At 37.7% G+C, this 18988-nt stretch overlaps 1 protein-coding gene across 1 annotated transcript in view; it reads right to left on the bottom strand.

Annotated features, from left to right (window-relative positions):
- SORT1 (sortilin 1) overlaps positions 1 to 6840 on the bottom strand; it is a 50376-nt gene extending 43536 nt beyond the window's left edge. The window contains exon 1 of the mRNA XM_081947049.1: positions 6559 to 6840. Coding sequence (XP_081803175.1) covers positions 6559 to 6759 — 201 coding nt within the window. The 5' untranslated portion in view covers positions 6760 to 6840. The remainder of the gene's footprint in view (positions 1 to 6558) is intronic.
- Between the last annotated feature and the right edge of the window lie 12148 nt (positions 6841 to 18988).

Here is an 18988-nt window from a genome sequence, read left to right as displayed (position 1 = left end):
AATATAACTTAAATCAATCTGATGATTTATAAAGTTAATTAGTAAGAGGATTAATGGACATTAATACAACGTAAATTGAATTTAAGCAATATAAACATACTTACATTGATCATAAATTTAAACATTGGAATATTTTCCAGAAAATGTAAATAATTTTGAACTGTGTTCAGATGATGCTTTATAATTTCTTGAAACTAAAATCGTAATGTTGTATGCCATTAAGTTCACCTCTTTATGAAGAAACTTGCAAACGTACATTTATCATTATTTAAAGTAACACAACTATACAAAATATATGTGACCTCATTACTTGAATATATGAATATTATGTACTAATAGCTCTATGATAAATGCAAGGTCTAAATGTCATATCCTAAATTATCAGTGTCTCCCTAGATTTGGTTTAGCTCTTATTTGGAAACTGAAATTTTCAAACCCCAGTAAGAATAGCTACAATATCCTTGCATACATGAAGGTTCCCAAGATACAGTCAGAGTGTGGCTTAGTGTCATATATAATCTTGTATTAAAACAAATCAAATAAGTCTGATACTGAGTATAAATTTAATTCAGAAAATAGAAACCATTTATCGACTCTACTGTCATTCTGGACGTGGACTTAAACTACATCTGAAGTTCGAGTTTCCTTTAGCATAAGACTAAAAAAAGATTTTGCTTACTTGTTATAATAACTACAGACGCTATCAGATTGAACCAAATTTGGGAGGAGGAGCCAACGTCGCTACGAGACGGTCATGCGATCTCAATGCTCTGAGATCGCTGCCGAAACTTTTATCGCTGGCTGGTCCAATCGGACCTAAACCGACCAGTAGAGATGGTGAATGGGAAGAATACGTCCTGCTGCTCGCAGGGACACCGCAAAGTCCCTGATCAACCCAGGATACGTTCTTCTAGCTGGCGATAAAAGTACAGCCCCTAGGCTGATGAAGTTGGGATGGCTCCAAACGGAAGGAAACGGAAAGAGAAAGTGTTTACAGTTGGTGAGGAATTTTTACCGTTTTAAAAGAGACTGCCTACAAAAAACTTAAAATTAATTTAAATCTGAGAACAGAAGAAATAAGCAGAGGAATTAAGCTTTGAATGGTTTTGGTCAGTGTGTTACCTTGCTCTTAAATGCTATCTTTATGGATGGAATTTATGCAAGCCTTTTAAAACGAATGGATTAAGTTTTCTTCTATCTTTTTTTAATTATTATTTTTGCAACCTATGGACTAAAATTCTCCTTCCTCATTACTACCTGTGTTTTCCTCTTTTTCTCCTCTATTTTACTCAAGAATTTGATTAAGGAGATGATTAGAGGACTGATACCACAAATGGCAGAAGACATGAGATTATTTTGAGTTAATACGAATTTTGTGACGACAATGGAAGAGACGCATGAAAGCTTTTTGTAACCAGCTGATACACTTTCTACAGTATGTAAAGAAGGAGGATTCTTTGTGTTGTGTTTATTTTGAAATTTTAAAATAAAAAACTTAATTAAAAAAAAGATTGAACCAAATTTGCTATTAATTGTTTATTCTGATTATTCATATCATATTGGTTGCCTTTCCTAATTATTGATAACAATAGTTTTAAAGTAGAACATTGATAGAAGATCACCTTTAAATATAGTACTGTAGTTAATAAAAAAAATCTTACTTAATTTTACAGTTTGTAACTGTTTTCTATTTTTTATTTTTTTATCTTTTTACTTGGCTGCACTTTTAAATATCTGTTTATATTTTGAAGAAGAGTCCTAGTTAGCTGATACAATGGGTATGAGACAGCAGCATGAGGTTCAGATATAATTTTAACTATTACTTTTAAATGTGCAAAGAAGTCTGTAAGAACATTGTGAAAGCCATTGTTAGCTTTCTAGTCTCCAACAGGCACTGTCTATTCTATTACAGATGACAACAACCGTTCGGTTGTTCGACACTACAAGCAAACAATTCCACATTCTTTCACATATTGAGACATCCACGCTCCTGTGAGGCTCTTTTATCATATAAGCTTTGCATTGAAACAGATGAGAAATATCCTTGTATAAGCTGAAGGCAAGGTCTGGCAAGCGAAGTATCCAAGTATTTCACAGTTCAGCTGCAGATGGAATTAAACCAAGGTCTCAATTCCTTTCCATTCCAGCAAAAATAAATAGTTTTTAGAAGCTTATCATAACTGTAAGCTGAATATCTGAGATACATCACATAACAAGAAATGATTTCCAACTTCCAAAGCTCTACTGAAAGCGGACACTTTAATATCAATGAAATTTTAGGGCAAACAGGGGAAAAGCAGGAATAGATGAAAAGAGAAGATAAAAGAAGGCAGATGCAGGTCTCCAAATATTAAACTCAGATTTTTCATCAGTATGGATAATGGGAAGAGACAATGGGAATTACAATCTAATACAGGCAGATTGGATAGAGCAGGGGTAGTCAACCTTTTTATACCTACCACCCACTTTTGTATCTCTGTTAGTAGTAAACTTTTCTAACCGCCCACCAGTTCCACAGTAATGGTGATTTATAAAGTAGGGAAGTAACTTTACTTTATAAAATTTATAAAGCAGAGTTACAGCAAACCCCTACCGCCCACCATGAAAGCTGGAACACCCACTAGTGGGCGGTAGGGACCAGGTTGACTACCACTGGGATAGAGACTACTTCAAATCAATCTCTACTACTGGTGACCACTCAACAAAGCTTTCTTGGCAATATGGATGTGGTTTGCAGCTGTTTTCTTTCAGAATGTTTTTCAACTTCTCAGACAAGGCTTATAACTCTAAGATTTCTTAATAGACTCTTGTTTAATATTAACCAGGTCTGATCCAGCTAAGCTTTTCTAAGATCAGCCAACTCTTGCTTTAAATTACCTTCATATTAGGAAAAGTATCTATAGTACCAGCGACACACATTTTAATTATATATTTTGAATAAAGCCCCCTAAATCAGGAAAATTGGGAAAAGAAACTTTAAACAAGTTGGTAAATTAACTGTTAAGGTAATTCCCATACTGTGAAACCTAAGCCACAAATAGCCTAAAGAAAACATACTAACTGCAGGCCCATTGTCTTACCAGTTGGTCAGGTTTTCCCGTTCTATTAAGGCCAGAGCTCTACCTTGGCCAGCAAGAGTATGAAATGAATATTTCATTTGACTTCCTACTTTGAACTCTCTAAAAAATAACTAGAAAAAAACAGACCTTAGGGGAAGGGAGGAGGGAGGCAACCTTATGATTCTGGCAAATGAATACACAAAGATATAAATTGAGATACGATACTCTCAATAGATATATAAACATTAATTTGTTACAAAACGTAAATTTAAAAAAAAACTCAATTCATGGACAAGAGGGAGAGAAAAGGTGAAAAAGCAAAATGTCATTGAATTATACATAAGGACACAGATTGCCTGATACTGGATAATTTTTTTTCTCATATCCCAAATGGTTTTTTTGGTATCCTATGGACATAATTATATGATTTTTCTGAATTGTAAATAATTTTTTTCAGATAAGTATTTAGCTGCAGACGGATTAATAAGTATTCAAAAACTGAAAGTTTGCAGTACATAAACTGCAAATTTTAAATTTAAACATTGCAGAAGATAATTAAGACAGGTAAGATTTTAGGTTTACTAAATATAGCATTTTCTTAATATTTTAAGAATATTTCATTAACTCATTAGAAATATTTCTGCTGCTACATTATTTCTTTAACTCAGCCATGTACAGTAGTGTTATTAGAACATATACAAATACATACTAACTGTTACCTAATACAGTTGATACTTGTCCTAACTAAAATGACAGTTCAACATGTAAATATATTCAAACTAAGTCAGTTAGAGAATGGGAACAGAAAAGAATGAAACAGGCACGTATAATGGATAACCTCATCAACTCTGGTTCACCAATGGGGGCTCAGATGATCCACAGTTATTTATTAGGAGTTTTACACTTTCACACACATGCTATATTCTGATTTACCAGGACAAAACCCTCCAAAGTACAATACAATAAACAATGCCATCAATACTGAGATGAATATGTTGATTAGAATCATACTCACTTGCATAAGAAACTTTTCAGAAAAAAACACATTTCTGCTTCTTATAATAATTATTTTTCCTATAAAAGTGTTTAAGTATTAATATGTACATCTCTTTCAAAATCCGTTAAGGTACCATATTGGCTCTAAAGCAGTTATGACAAAGCACATTGAGGCAAATTATAGTCAGATAAATCAATACCAATGCTACGTATCATATATTTAATGGTAACATTACACAAAATACAAAAGCAGCACAATCTCTATTGAGAAAGAACACAATAAAGAGCATATCAGAAGAACATTATTTTTTAGAACCAGATTCAACTGAGCCAATCTGCATTTAACAGAGCTTTCAGTCTTATATGTTCACAAAACTGATAAAGTCTTGAATTTAGTAAAATACCAGCTGAGAATTTGTAGTAATCTCTGGCAGAATAACAACTGCTCTTTCTATTTTGTCATCTATAACAATAATAACAAAAATAGCATCAGCCATATAGACAGTAAAGAATAAATGCAACAGTAATCAGGAATTGTTCAAGGTAGACATATACTTATGAAACACTCAATTCAGAAAATTTTCACTATTCTTTTCATTTCGGAATTTTATTTTAAAAGCAAGTGACAATGTAATTCCAAAAATAACACAACAGAAATTAAAACTACTACCACAGGAAAGAGCTTTGGCGGAATACTGACAGATGGAGAAAAAGTTTAGCATGCAAACTGGTTTTCTTTCTTTTCTTAAGAACTATTTTTGGACTGAGTTATGTACATTTAGAAATAATATAAGGTTATTATCACTAAGTGCCTTCCATAAATCAGAAATAAAAGGTAGGCGTACTTTTCTGTTTTAAGCAAAGCAAACATAAAAAATGGAAACAGGAATGGAGAGGCAATGCAGACATATGAATGCATGGATTCAAGTTATCTAACATTAATAAAATACACCAAGAAAGTCATCAAGTTAGATCGTATCATACATATCACAAGCATCAAAGTCACAAGATACTGGGAATAAATGAATTGAATCAGCAATTTGCTTGAAAGGAAGAAAAATAGAAAAAAATAGGAAGCAAATATTTACTGTAGGTAAATTTTTAAAAAATGAGAATTCATCTAGAAATTGTTTTTAAAAAGAGGAAACATGTAACAAAACCATACTAAATAAAAATAATGAAAACTGAAGACATTTGACTGGATAGGGTTAAAAAAAATGAGGAAAAGGTCTGAGTTATCAACTTAAACGTAAGTAGGAAACTTCCCTTGAGGTTTTCAGATTTTCCTTACTTGAGACCAATGTTGGCACATTGGTCAATATTTGATATACGTCACGATTTCATTCCATTTCTATCATATGTTACAAATGCCTAGCAGCGCTGCTTGACATACATAAAAAATAGAATAGTCTTAGACTGTTTGCATTCAGGAATAGGATAACCAAATCCTATTCTCAGGCTTTCAACAGTTTACTTTCTGTCAACGGCCAGTCCTGTGTCCAACTGTCATATTATCTCGGTAGAGCAATTTCCCCCCACCACCACCAAGAGGGTACCCATCAAATGCATTGAGCCTTCACATTTCCAGATAGCATCAGGACAATAGGGCATTGAGGAAGACTGTGGCGTAGCAATAGGATTAAGGCCCTGGATACAATAATCTTAATCACTGATGACTCTTCCCTCTGTAGGAATTGACTTTTTATTTTAATCAAGCTAGTCATTTCTAGCCCTGCTATTGTAGGATGCCCTGATCATACAAATGCTAATCTCAGAATCAGTATGCATTACTTTTGACACCCAAAGCAGAGGCTGGTTACAAATTTAGTATACTCTAAAGGTAACCTTTACATTTTATGAATGGCATCAATGTTTGCATACCAGCTAAATTGTTCCCTATTTTCAAAAGCTCCAAACGGATTTTGTGGGGTGCTATTCTGTCAAGGGGAAGCGGTGCGTCTTTCTCACACTATTTCTCTAACCAGAGCAATGAATATCAGCCTAGCCTTTAGCTCAGGAGGAGGAGGAGGGAAAGGACATAAGCACTTTATGCCTAACTTCCTCTAACTAACCTACGGATCTTTCAGCTCCCTTGCCATCTAAAAGGCGCGGCTGCCTTACCACATATGCATCACAGTCCACCTCTACACCCAAACACACACTAGGTGTCATGTTGCCCAATGACAAAAGAAAACAATCTGCTCGAGTGTCGTGCTACAGCCCAAGATAAACAGGGCGAAAACCAACCAGCTGTTGTGTTGATTCTCAAAGAAAAGCACTCTGCCCATGTTCAGAGGACCCACTTCAAAGGCACCAAAGCTACCCTCGCGTTTTGCAGAGAGATCGTTGCCTCGATTCTCTCTCGCTCCAGCGGGAAGTTGGGTTTTTCCAAAGTCAAAGCCCACCGCTCTGCAATCACGAGCCTTGGCGGAGGCAGCGGTGCCCATCAGTGCCCCAAACTTGGCCTCTCGGTCCGGCCAGGAAGGCCACTCCCTGCTCTCACCTTGTGAGTGTTGTTAACAAGCACCTCCTTGCCGAAACCCTCGCTTTGCGGGCCGCATTCAGTCTCCGGCTCAGCCCCGCCGCGTAACCCCCGCCGGACCCGAAGAGCCTTCGCCCCGAACCGGATCTCCCGGCCGTGGAGCGGAGCTGCCAGGAGCAGCAGCAGCAGCACCCCTGCGCGCACCAAGGACGGCGACAACATCTCTCTCCGCCGCGGTCCCAACCACTAAACTCCGGTCCGCGCTCGGGGAACTGGCTCACCTGCCGCCCGAGCCACGAACGCCTCATTGGGCTGCGCCAATACAGGTATGCGAAAGCCATTGGCTGCCACGCACGTCAATCTGCTCGACTTTCAACCGCCGGCCAGCCTCTCCTGAAGCTTTTTCCCCATTCGCGCAGCTACCCACGCTTCTGTTTTTTAAGCGGCTCGCTGAACTGCCAATCTCGGCACAGTGGCCACTTCATTCCACCGGCCAGCGGCCATTGGCTACTCCTATTAACAGCCTCCTCCCTTTAAATGATCCGGCTGGTCAATATCACCCCACTTTGAAGAGCGCTTTGCTCATTGGTTGATTCCCTGCAAGCGTTTCCTCCTTTCACATTTTCCGTGTAATCTAAGGCTTCACGAGAAGGCTTTACTCCTGTTGCTAGGAGGCGAAGCCGACAAGTTTTGTTTTTGTCCTTTTTTTTTTAAAGGGTAGCTATTAGAACCGGCTTTCATCCATTGTGCGCGGTCGGAACGAATGGTAGGTCGGGGCGCTTTCTCCTATCAAGTGTTTTCTTCTCATGGGCGAAATAGAGGTTTAAAGCTGGTCAAGATAGGAGTCAGAATCAGAACAGAGCTGGAAGGGACCTTGGACGTCTTCTAGTCCAGCCCAATGCTCCTCGATTGTTTCTGCAGATCTTTAGAAAATCACTTAATATATGACAAGTTTAGTATAATCCTCGATTTTCAACAGTTCTTTTAGTGACTCTTTGAAGCTACAACAGCACTGAAAGTGACTTATGACCGTTTTTCACATTTGTGACCATTGCAGCATCCCCATGGTGTGTGATCAAAATACAGACCATGGCAATTGACTCATATTTATTATTGTTGTAGTGTACTGTGATCATGTGATCACCTTTTGCGACCTTCTAAAAAAACAAAGGCAATAGGGAAGCTAGATTCACTTAACAACTGTGTTACTAACTTAACAACTGCAGTGATTCACTTAACAACTGTGCAAGGAAGGTCGTAAAATGGGGCAAAACTCACTTAACAAATGTCTCACTTAACAACAAAAATTGTAGGTCAATTTTTGACGTAAGTCTTGTATTAAAGGGTAGCTATTATGTTGTTGTTAGTTGTGAAGTCATGTCTGACCCATCGCAACCCAATGGACAATGTTCCTCCAGACCTTCCTGTCCTCTACCATCCTCTCGAGCCCATTTAAGCTCACGCCTACTACTTTGATAACTCCATCCAGCCACTCCTTCTCTGTCATCCCCTTCTTTTGCCCGCAATTGTTCACAGCATTAGGCTCTTCTCCAGTAAGTCCTTCCTTCTCATTTGTTGACCAAAATATTTATACAATACAATACAATACATTTGAGTTTCATCTTCAGGATCTGGCCTTCTAAAGAGCAGTCAGGGTTGATCTCCTCTAGGACTGACCGGTTTGATTGCCTTGCAGTCCAAGGGACTTGCAGGAGTCTTCTCCAGCACCATACTTCAAGGCCTCAGTTCTTTGGCACTCAGCCTTTCTTATGGTCCAGCTTTCACAAGCAAACATTGCAACTGGGAAAACCATAGCCCTGACTATACACACTTTTGTTGGTAGGGTGATGTCTCTGCTTTTTAGTATGCTGTCTGGATTTGCCATAGCTTTTCTCCCCAGGAGCAAGCATCTTTTAATTTCTTGGCTGCAGTCCCCATCTGCAGTGATCTTGGAGCCCAGGAAAATAAAAGCTGTCACTACCTCCATTTATTTCTCATCTATTTGCCAGGAATTGAGAGGGCTGGATGCAGAAATTAAGCAGGGTAGTCCTGGTAAGTAGTGGATGGGACTCATCTAAGAGGTTCTAAACTAGTATTTCTCAGCCTTAGCAACTTTACGTTTGTGGACTTCCAATTCCATAATTCAGAATAAGAATAACAGAATGATAGAATTGGAAGGGATCTTGGATTTTCTAGTCCAATCCCTGGCTCAAAAGCAGAACCCTATACCATTCTCCAGCTAGCATGCTGAGTATTGAAATCCATGCAGTTTAAAATTCCTGAGGTTGAAAATATTTACTGTAAACTATGCAAATAATTAGGGTGGTTGGGCGGAATCCTGAAGAAGGCAATGATAAACCACTTTTGTATGTGGGCATGTCCATGAATTCACCAGAAGTTGCATTCAACTCACATTAGATCAATTCATCATGTACACATCTTATCATGCACTTTGGGAGTAATGAATACTTACGGAAATAACAAAAAATGAATAGAGATATACAAAAATAATTAAAAATAAGCTAAAACAAAATCTTGTTTACATCAGCACAGTTGATTTATATTCCAGTTTTATATAAAGCTGTTTGGAGTACTTTAAACTCAGTTTGATTGGTACATCTCCCTGTTCAGTTCAGATTAACAAAATGATTAATTCCAGGTTGTTGTTGTTTTTTACCAAGAAAGGGTTAGGCCTTTGTTAGGAGTGATGTAAAATGTGCAGCAATTGTCACAGATGAATGCAATGACCTCTGTAATTTGTCTCTACAAACAATTTGCATGTAGTTTCAAATGTTGCCACCTTTCTTTCTCTTCCTGTCTCACTTCCTTCTTTGCTTGATCTCTAATGCATTATGGAGAATTCAAAAGATTTTCATTAATTTTGAATATGAAATGATAGTCTGGGACATATTACTTCCTGTGTTTTATAAGGACTCTACATATCAGATGTAACAAATAGCTTGCCACCATCCATGATCCTGCTGATAATTTAACTTCTTCTTCTTATGCCATATCCATCATTGTACATTGGTGATCCATTTGGCGATCCTATTTTTACCAACATCTGCACGAAAAAGTGGTGTTGTCCAAACCAGACCTTTAGATTTTGAAGCCCTAATGTTCTTCTTCTACCTGGACCACGTTTGCCTTCAACTTTTCCTTGAAGGATTAAATGAAGTATGCTGTATTTTTCTGGATGTCGCATCACATGTCCAAAATATTCTAATATTCGCTTTTTTATGGTTTTGATGATTTCCCTTGGCTTTCTCAGGTGGCTTATCACCTCCTTATTTCTGATTTTGTCAAACCAATTTATATGTAACAGCCGATAATTAACAGATAATCTTTATTCAGTCTTTTTAAGTCTTGTTACTATATTCCCAATGAAAGCAAACAGATTTTATATGAGGATCTAGATAAATACTATTTAAAATATTGAGAATCATTAGTATACTAAATCAATGAGCAATTAATTGGCTGATCTGCTTCCCCATTGCCTTGAAAGCATGCCCAGTAGTCAAAAATTATGACACTAGTAACAAGTCAAGTTGGTATTTATATTTTTCCTAAATAACTGATTTTTTTCATCCAAAGAAGGAGATATGATTCATTATGGTCTGCTATTTAGAATTTGCATACAGTACAACCCTTGGTGCTACACCATATAAAAATGTACTATATCAAAATATAAGCAGCCATTGAAAAAGATCCGAGTCAGGCAGAACATAGTAAAAAAAGAGTATGATAATATCACCCTCCTAATATAATAATATTTTTCCTACTTTAATGATTAATGTTGAATTGCATCTTACATAATGAGCTACAAAATCAAAATCTAGAATCAAGATCACGTGAAGTGTTAATACCACTTTATAATGCCTTGGTAAGACCACACTTGGAATACTGCATTTAGTTTTGGTCCCCACAATATAGAAAAGATGTGGAGACTCTAGAAAGAGTGCAGAGAAGAGCAACAAAGATGATTAGGGGACTGGAGACTAAAACATATGAAGAACGGTTGCAGGAACTGGGTATGTCTAGCTTAAGAGAAAGAAGGACTAGGGGAGACATGATAGCAGTGTTCCAATATCTCAGGGGTTGCCACAAAGAAGAGGGAGTCAAACTATTCTCCAAGGCACCTGAGGGTAGAACAAGAAGCAATGGGTGGAAACTAATCAAGGAGAGAAGCAACTTAGAACTGAGGAGAAACTTCCTGACAGTTAGAACAATTAATCAGTGGAACAGCTTGCTTCCAGAAGTTGTGAATGCTTCAACACTGGAAGTCTTTAAGAAGATGTTGGATAGCCATCTGTCTGAAATGGTATAGGGTTTCCTGCCTAGGCAGGGGGTTGGACTAGAAGACCTCCAAGGTCCCTTCCAACTCTACTATTGTATTATTGTATAAAAGCTAGTATCTGCCCTGTAGCACAATAGGATTGCTAATTTCTGACATGCATGTGCTTATAATCTAAACCTAGTTAAGAAATTTATTTCCTAGTAATTATGGGCTTGTTTAAATCTGCATTTGAAAAAAAAAAGGAAAGCAATAAGTGCAATCCAAAAAATTGCCCAAAATGAATAGTGAAGTGCACAAAATGAATAATATGCATGCTCTCACCTCGGTCATACTAAAGGCAAATGTAAGGTTACATGCAAAATAAAAATGTATTATCAAAGCTATGAACCAGAAGAGATTATAAATCTTCAGACTGAAATAAAGACAATTAAACAAGAGACTTAATAACAGAATAACGGAGTTGGAAGAGACTTTGGAGGTCTTATAGTTCAACACCCACCCATCCCTGCTCAAGCTATACCTGTGCATTTGTTTTATCTTGCCTTATTTTTCTCACCATTGAATTTCACTTTATTAGATAGGGTCCAATATTCAAATCTGTCAAGATCCTTCTGTATCTTGAACCTATCATCTGGAGTAGGGATCCACGAACCCTGGACCATAGACCAGTACCGGTCCGTGGCCTGTTAGGAACTGGAGCATGTAAGCAAAGCTTCATCTGTGCCTGCGCAGGATCTAGGTTGCATGCAAAATCTTTCTTCCCATCCCCCAAGTCTGTGAAAAAATCGACTTCCATGAAACTGGTACCTGGTGTCAGAAAGGGACCCCTGATATGGAGTGTTGGGTATTCCTGCTAGCTTGATGTCATCTGAAAATTTGATGAGTTTCCCTAAACCATAATCTAAATAGTTTATGAAGATATTGAAAAGTACTGGGCCTATCATTCTTTATTAACATTCTTAAGGAAAAGAGAATGTTGCATCCTATATCAATTCTATATGTGCAAAACGTAGATGCAGCCCAAATGTCAGTGTATTTTTTTAGACCCAAACCTGAGGATTCTGGTGAATTAGCAAGATAGAAAATCAAACAGATAAAAATGGAAGTAAGGACAGCCCTCAAATCATAAGTGTCCAAGTTGTTTTAATTATAATAGAGAGGACTATGATTACATAGCCAGTTTAGCGTGTTAGAAATGAATGTATGAGTATGATTATTTGTACTTTGAACAATGCTGTAAGGTGCACGTGCATGAAAAGGTGAACAGGAAACTAAACTGGCGTATAGAGAAATTGCAACATGAAACTTGGCAGGGAAGCATGGGAAAAAAAAGACAATGTCATGCAACAAGAACCACAAGTTGTAGCATTCATGTATACCGTAGGAATCATGCAGAGGGGTAAGCAACGTATTTGAACAGGATTAAGAGCTAGGATTTTTTCCCCAATAAATAAGAATAATAAAAAAACACAACTTAGTGTTACTAATAGAAGAGAATATTGTAGCTCAGGTTTCACCTGTGAAGTCCTTGCTGCTCTTTGAACTTGGTTATTTTGTTGCAAATGTCTGCAACTTAGTGTCCTCTAATTAGTTTGGACTTCAACTTCCATAACTCCCATCCACTGTAGAGTTGGCCATTAAGCCGAATGAACTGCAAGCCACCAGATACCTAAAAAAAACGGCTTTGCAAATAGTGAGCCTACAAATATTCAGATTTGTAGCAGTCGATAAACCTTAAGCATTTTTCCCCAGTTGGCATTCTGTAGAGGTATTGGGATTATTATTTGACTATGTTGGGTGGGCATTTTGAAAGGTGCAGTATGAAACACCAATATATCCAGTGGTCACTAAATTATAGAATGCTGCACTAGGCACATTAACTTGGTGTCAGGTCTGGAAGCCATCTTTTGCATTGGGCCTTCAGGCCTGCCACATTCAATGCTGTGGGAAACTGGGAGGAGGATTATATGGAGTATGGGAGATATATAGTCATAATAACATTCCTTTCTCAGAGAGTCAAGGACATCTTGCCCTGCACCTGAAGGTATATGACTGAGAGGCATCTCCAGTTGTGAGAGTGTCTGATTGCGCCATGTGATGGACATGTGGGTGCTGGGCAGGGGCTTGGAATTTCATTTGGGTGGGAAAAACCTGGAAGCTTTCAGATTCGGCTTTTCCCAGATGTGCCAATATGACATCTCTAATCAGATGGAACTTTGAGAAACTTCAAGCCTCGGAATCTTCTTTCATTAGGGATGTTACTTGGAACCCTGACATTCTTGCATCGCAACTGCAAATTGTATATTTAATTTAAGACAAAACTAATTAACCAGGATAGCTTGGTATAATAAATCTTGCTCATGCACTTCATAATATATGCAGCAATATTGGCTATTCATTTGTAAACAAAACTTAATTTTTTCCATGGCATGTTCCAGCTGTACATTGGCTAAAGCAGTAATCATCTGCTAGATTGAAATTGAAATTATTTGTGTAAAACAGAAATCAGCAAAAAAATCCAAAATTATGAAATGTGCATATCCAAATAGAAATAAGAGATATTAATTTGTTTTTACATAATTAAACACTCTTTAAATTTCTACAGGTAATAAAATATTGAAGAGATTGACAGATAATGATATATTTGAACTTCATTCATTTATTTTGGCCTCAGCATATTATATGTTATGCTAAGTTTATAAACCTGCTTTCTTGATTAAACCATGATCCGAAGCTCATAAGCTATAGTTTATATTTATGTGCAATGAACAAAGTTAAATGGACAATGGCTACATGCAATCAGAGGTGGGTTGCTCCGGTTCGGCCCGGATCAGCCAAACCAGTAGTAGCGGTGGTGGGAGCCTCCGCCCACCCGCCCGGATGCTTCTGTGCAGGCGCATGTGTAGAAGCATCGTGCGCACGAGTGCACTTAGGAACGTGCTTGAACCGTTAGTAAAAAAATTGGCAACCCACCTCTGGATGCAATGTAAAACCCTAACTATTATCTCAGCATCAACTTTGACGACCAATATTCAGCTCATTAAATAAATTGTGAAAAAGAAGCCCCATATCCTTTTTTTGAAAAAAACATCTCTATTCTATTAGAACATATTAGCACAATATGGATCCAGCAGGTAGAGGAAGTAATATACCTACTACTGAACAATAAATGAAATAGGTAAGTAATCAATAATTGGGTTAGAAAAACAAAGAACAATTTCATCGAATCATAAAGCTTTTTTAATGGGATATGATACATAATTGGATCCCCACGATGTATCACGAAGTCCAATGTTCCTGAAATGGTGAACAGGCGTAAGAACATAAGAAGTACCATAGCCTTGCACAAAATGTATTTGAAATGAAGAAGATTGAGTCCTATAGCTATGATAACAGAGCTATTTATTTAATTTTCTCATGTCTCCTGGACTAAGACTAAAATCTTACTTTTTGGGTAGCTTCCATCAACAAAAGTTATGTGCTACTTCTTCATAGATTAAACTATGGAAGAAGACTTTAGATAAATCATGAGACAGTCACACTGTAGCTGGTACTAACAACTATGCTTAAAGCAAAATATAAAAAAGCCTTTGTCTTAAGTGCCAGGAGGATTCTTTTTGTGCTAAACTAAAGAGGGAGGAGGAAACTAGTTACAAAAAAAGGAAACATTTTGCGTTCTGGAAGAACCAGTCCCTTCCTTTACTGCATTTTTTCAAACACACAGTCCCATTGTAGAATAGATAGGAGGTCCCTTTTTATCCAGGTTATTTATTTAACTTATGCTTTATATTAATATTCTCCAATAGTTGCTTTTTGATGGATATGAATTTCAACTCCCAGAATACCAAGAATGTTCAATGCTCAGGCAACCTTTCTATTTATTGCTCATTAAAGCTACTAACTTCTGAAAGTAATCCCAGAACCCCAGATTTTGGAACACGCTCCCAAAGGTCAGCAATAGGACATCTGTCATGGATTTTGGATTTTTCATTATATTAAGAAGTGGCATTAAATAGCCTATGAATTTTATGTAAAAAGAATGTACAAGCATCCTAGTCCTTTCTATGTATAATTCAAGAATATCTCATCCCTCCCCAACACACTAAAACTGTTATCACTTGGGCGGCATTAGATCATTGTATCATCCTCCTTGTAATATAATGTTTGACTGGCAAAAAGTTGCCCACTTTTATTCAAAGTTTAAGAGCACATTCTAAAACATAACTATACCTGAAACAGTTTCAACTATGTTCCAGTTGGTCATCAGAAAATCCCTGCTTCTAATTACTGTACCTAGAATTTAGGCAAATGCCTGGAAAATGTGTTAAGGAGTTAAGAGACTACAAGACAAATTTACTTTTTAATTTTTTTAATGTCTTGAAATCAGTGTTTACTCCTGGTAATGTCCGGACTAGTCACTGCAGTTTTCGTGGCAAGGTTTTGGAAGTAGTTGGTCATTTCCTCATTTCTAGAGCTGTGAAAGTGACTGGCCCAAGGTCACCCAGTGGCCAGGCTTAGCACAGGATTAGAACTCAAGGTCTTCTGAGTTCTAGCCTGATGCGTTAGCCAGTAGACCAAGCTGGCTCAGATGTATTTTAGTTATCTTTTTTTTTTTTTTTTGCTTGAATAAGATCTCCTTATGTGGTCTGTGCTTCAGGTATATCTATTTTCACTTTGTGAATAGCTGGCCTTAAGTAATTCCCAGACCTATTGAATAGACACCAAACACAATACCTAGAAGGTTTGAGTATGTCAAGATTGAGGGCATACAGCATAACCACAATGACTATTTTACCAACATGCCACCAGATGGTAGCAAACAGCAATTGATGCAGCCCTTACGCTTTCAGATGGCTGGAAAAAAAATCTTTGGAATCTTTTGGGAATATCTTATCCTGCCTCAAGATTTGTATTTCATGCTGCAACGTCTACTTTTCTTGGCCTGTTTGATTTTTAAGAAGTCAAAGCATTAAATTAAAATTAATTTAAAAGGCAAGCCAGTGAAAATTAACCAACTTTTGATATTGACCATCTGCTGGATAACTATCCACTTGATAAAAAAAGAATAGTGTCTTCCTGTCCTTTCCCATTGCCGCTTTTATTCAAGGAGAAAGACAATAATCTAGGTGGCATGCATATATACATCATACATACATACATACATACATACATACATATCTTCTTAAAACTCTATATTCCATTAATTGTATTTACCAAAGTAGCAGTCACCTCAAATTCAGTGGAGAAATATAGATTACAGAACTGGGTAACCAGCTGTCATTTACTGGACACCTCAACCTTGAAGCTCTCTGTAATTCTCAGCCAGTAAGGACAATTCTGCTTTCAATAAAAGCACCTTTCATGTCCATCCAGAATCTTATATAACCTTGACACATTCCACACTGAATACTTTCCACATCATAGAACAGAATATTAATTGTTCCTTCTGTTTGGTATGTAAGGTATCCAAATCTATACAGTTGTAAACATTCAGTAGCTGTTGCCACTTCATGAGTTCACACCTTTTTAAGAAATGGAAAATGTTCAGTTTGTATTGGCAACTTATGGCAAGAAGCTCACTCTCTGGTTTATTATTTCATTCCTGTGTTTCACTGCAAAATAAAAGCAGGTTTGTCCTGTCCAATGTGGGCACGCACACCGGACCTGTCAACACTTCCTTAAGTTAAACTTGAATTTTACTGGGCATTTCTTTAAGGAGTTACCAATGTATGCTGTGTGTCTCTGTATACTCTGAATCACCTTTTCATCTTCTGAATCTAGATCATTAGCCTAAAAACTAAAACAGAGTTCTAGCAAGGAATATGATACAAGAAACCCCTTACTTTCTCCTTGACTTGCACAGTTCATAGTATGCACCGATGTTCTGTTCTTACCTTTACAATACAATACAATAGTAGAGTTGGAAGGGACCTTGGAGGTCTTCTAGTCCAACCCCCTGCCTAGGCAGGAAACCCTATACCTTTCTTGCCCTTATATCATGCAATCAAAGTGAGGATATGAGTTCAGAGATCTTGCTCATATGAAACATGAAAAACAAAGTCTCCTTGAAGGAGCTTAAGCAGTCTAGTTGTTTCTTCTCTAAACAATCTCAGAACATAAAAAATGACCATTAAGGGGGTCTCTGTTTTAAAAAAAAGGCAGGTATAACATAAGGAGTCAAAATAAGAGACATATTATCTATGGGTGGCTCCCAGATAAATACAACTAGAATAATAAAGAAATAATTTCTGCACATATTTGATTCTGTGTCATCAAACAGATGTCAACTCTTTAAGTGAGCACATAAACATTCTCCAGAATGATCTTCTCCATGCCTATCTTTTAAGCCTTCCAACAGTGTACCCATCGCCACTGTAACGGAATTCATCTACTTAACCCCTATCAGCCTCTTCTTCTCTTTCCTTCCATCCTTTCCAGGGTTAGAGCCTTCTCAAAAGAACTAAAACTTTGCACAATGGATACGAAATAGGATACTTTAAAAATCTGGTCATTTGTTCCTCAAGTAAAAATGTGGGAATTTTTGTTCAATACTTTCCCCCCCCCCTTAACTATCTATTGTATTCTCAAGTCTTCCCCAACACAAAGTTCAAAAAATGTCAATACTCGTTCTATTCCCCTCCACCCACACACCCGGGCTTTGACCTCCCATTCAAAGCTAAAGAGATCCATCCATCAATACATACAGCAAATAATGTCCTGATAATGACACTTTTATTTAATGTTCAGTGATTAAACCCTGGACAACACATCTGATGCTCAACATTCACTTGATTACTGTCTAATCTCACATACCTCCCCCCCCCACCAATTTTCAACCAGGAGGAAGAAAGCAGTCAATATTCTCCTTCCTGTGTCTCTTGCTTGAGGATGGTGAATAAATGCAGCCTCACCTTGCTTATGGTCTCCAAGAGACTCTCTTCCCAACCCCCAACCAGTCCAGATCTCTCATAGTGCCATCCTCAATGTAATCTCTCCCCCCTCTCCTGCAGTAAATCATTTGCTCTGGTCTACCAACTACAAGGCTAATTTCAATCCAGTTTGAGAAAAAAAGCAGGGGGCATCAAAATGGCCAATGCAACATGTAGTAAGATTACCAACTTATTTCCACCCTCATTGTTGTCACCCATTGGATATCCAGGTTCTTCATTACCCCAAGGACTCCCGCTGCCTGGATACCAAAGCCACTGCCCATCTCTTTATGCGGAGCTGCCTGGTCTCTACTTCATCCCAGAAAGATGCTGTTCCTCTGTATCCACTACTTCTGTAATGGGTGTGATCTGTTGCACCTGGATTCCATCTCGCCCTGCCAGGCAGCTGAGTCAAGCACAACTGATCTGCAATGCTGCCAGATTCTGTTGCTTGCCACCTGCTGTGTCTTTGCAGTTTAAGTACAGCCTTGATTGGAAACACAGTGCAAATCCACTACCTACATTATACCTTCTGTCCGTTGTCTGGAGAGATGCAAATGGAGCTTTCTTCCGCTGCTGCTCATGCCACTGTGCTTCCTCTCCCATTTTTTCTGCTGGCCTGCACTTCACCTCAAGTCATTTCTGGAAGCCAACCACTTCAAAACCCCATCTAATGTCTATGTATTATCTCTAACATACCCAAAGCCCTCAAAACATCACGCTCCATACCACACATCCGCCTCGGCATCATAACAAATGTGCAGAGAAGAATTAAGAAATTCAATCTTTTTTTCTTTTTTTACATATTTTTTTCCTCTAGGTTTTATTTTGGAGTTTTACCTTTGTTATAAGTAACTGATTTACAAATCATTACATATCAAGGAAGTAAACAGAACTGATTCATTTGCTTAAATATACTGCCTGATTTATCTCATGTTCCACATGAGGGAGCTAGGTAATTTAAAAGGCTAAAAATGGGAGCTCCAGGAATGACTTTTGAAGGCCACATGTCTGGGAGTTTGGTTACTCTCATGCCATCCAGAAAAGGAAGAAAGTTTAGCCTACTGGTAATATTAGAAAGACACCAGATACTAGCAGTAAAGTAAGGGAAGTAATATACAGTAATTATAACTGTATGTACAGTGGTCTAAGCTGTACTGAATTTTGGGAAGGAACCTTTCCGTTTGAAAAGGAGATTATAAAGGCCTGAAATATTGTCCCAAGG

Source organism: Natrix helvetica (assembly GCF_964273705.1).
Source record: "Natrix helvetica genome assembly, chromosome: 3".
Classification (NCBI taxonomy): Eukaryota; Metazoa; Chordata; class Lepidosauria; order Squamata; family Natricidae; genus Natrix; species Natrix helvetica.
This window is presented reverse-complemented; position numbering and strand designations above follow the sequence as displayed.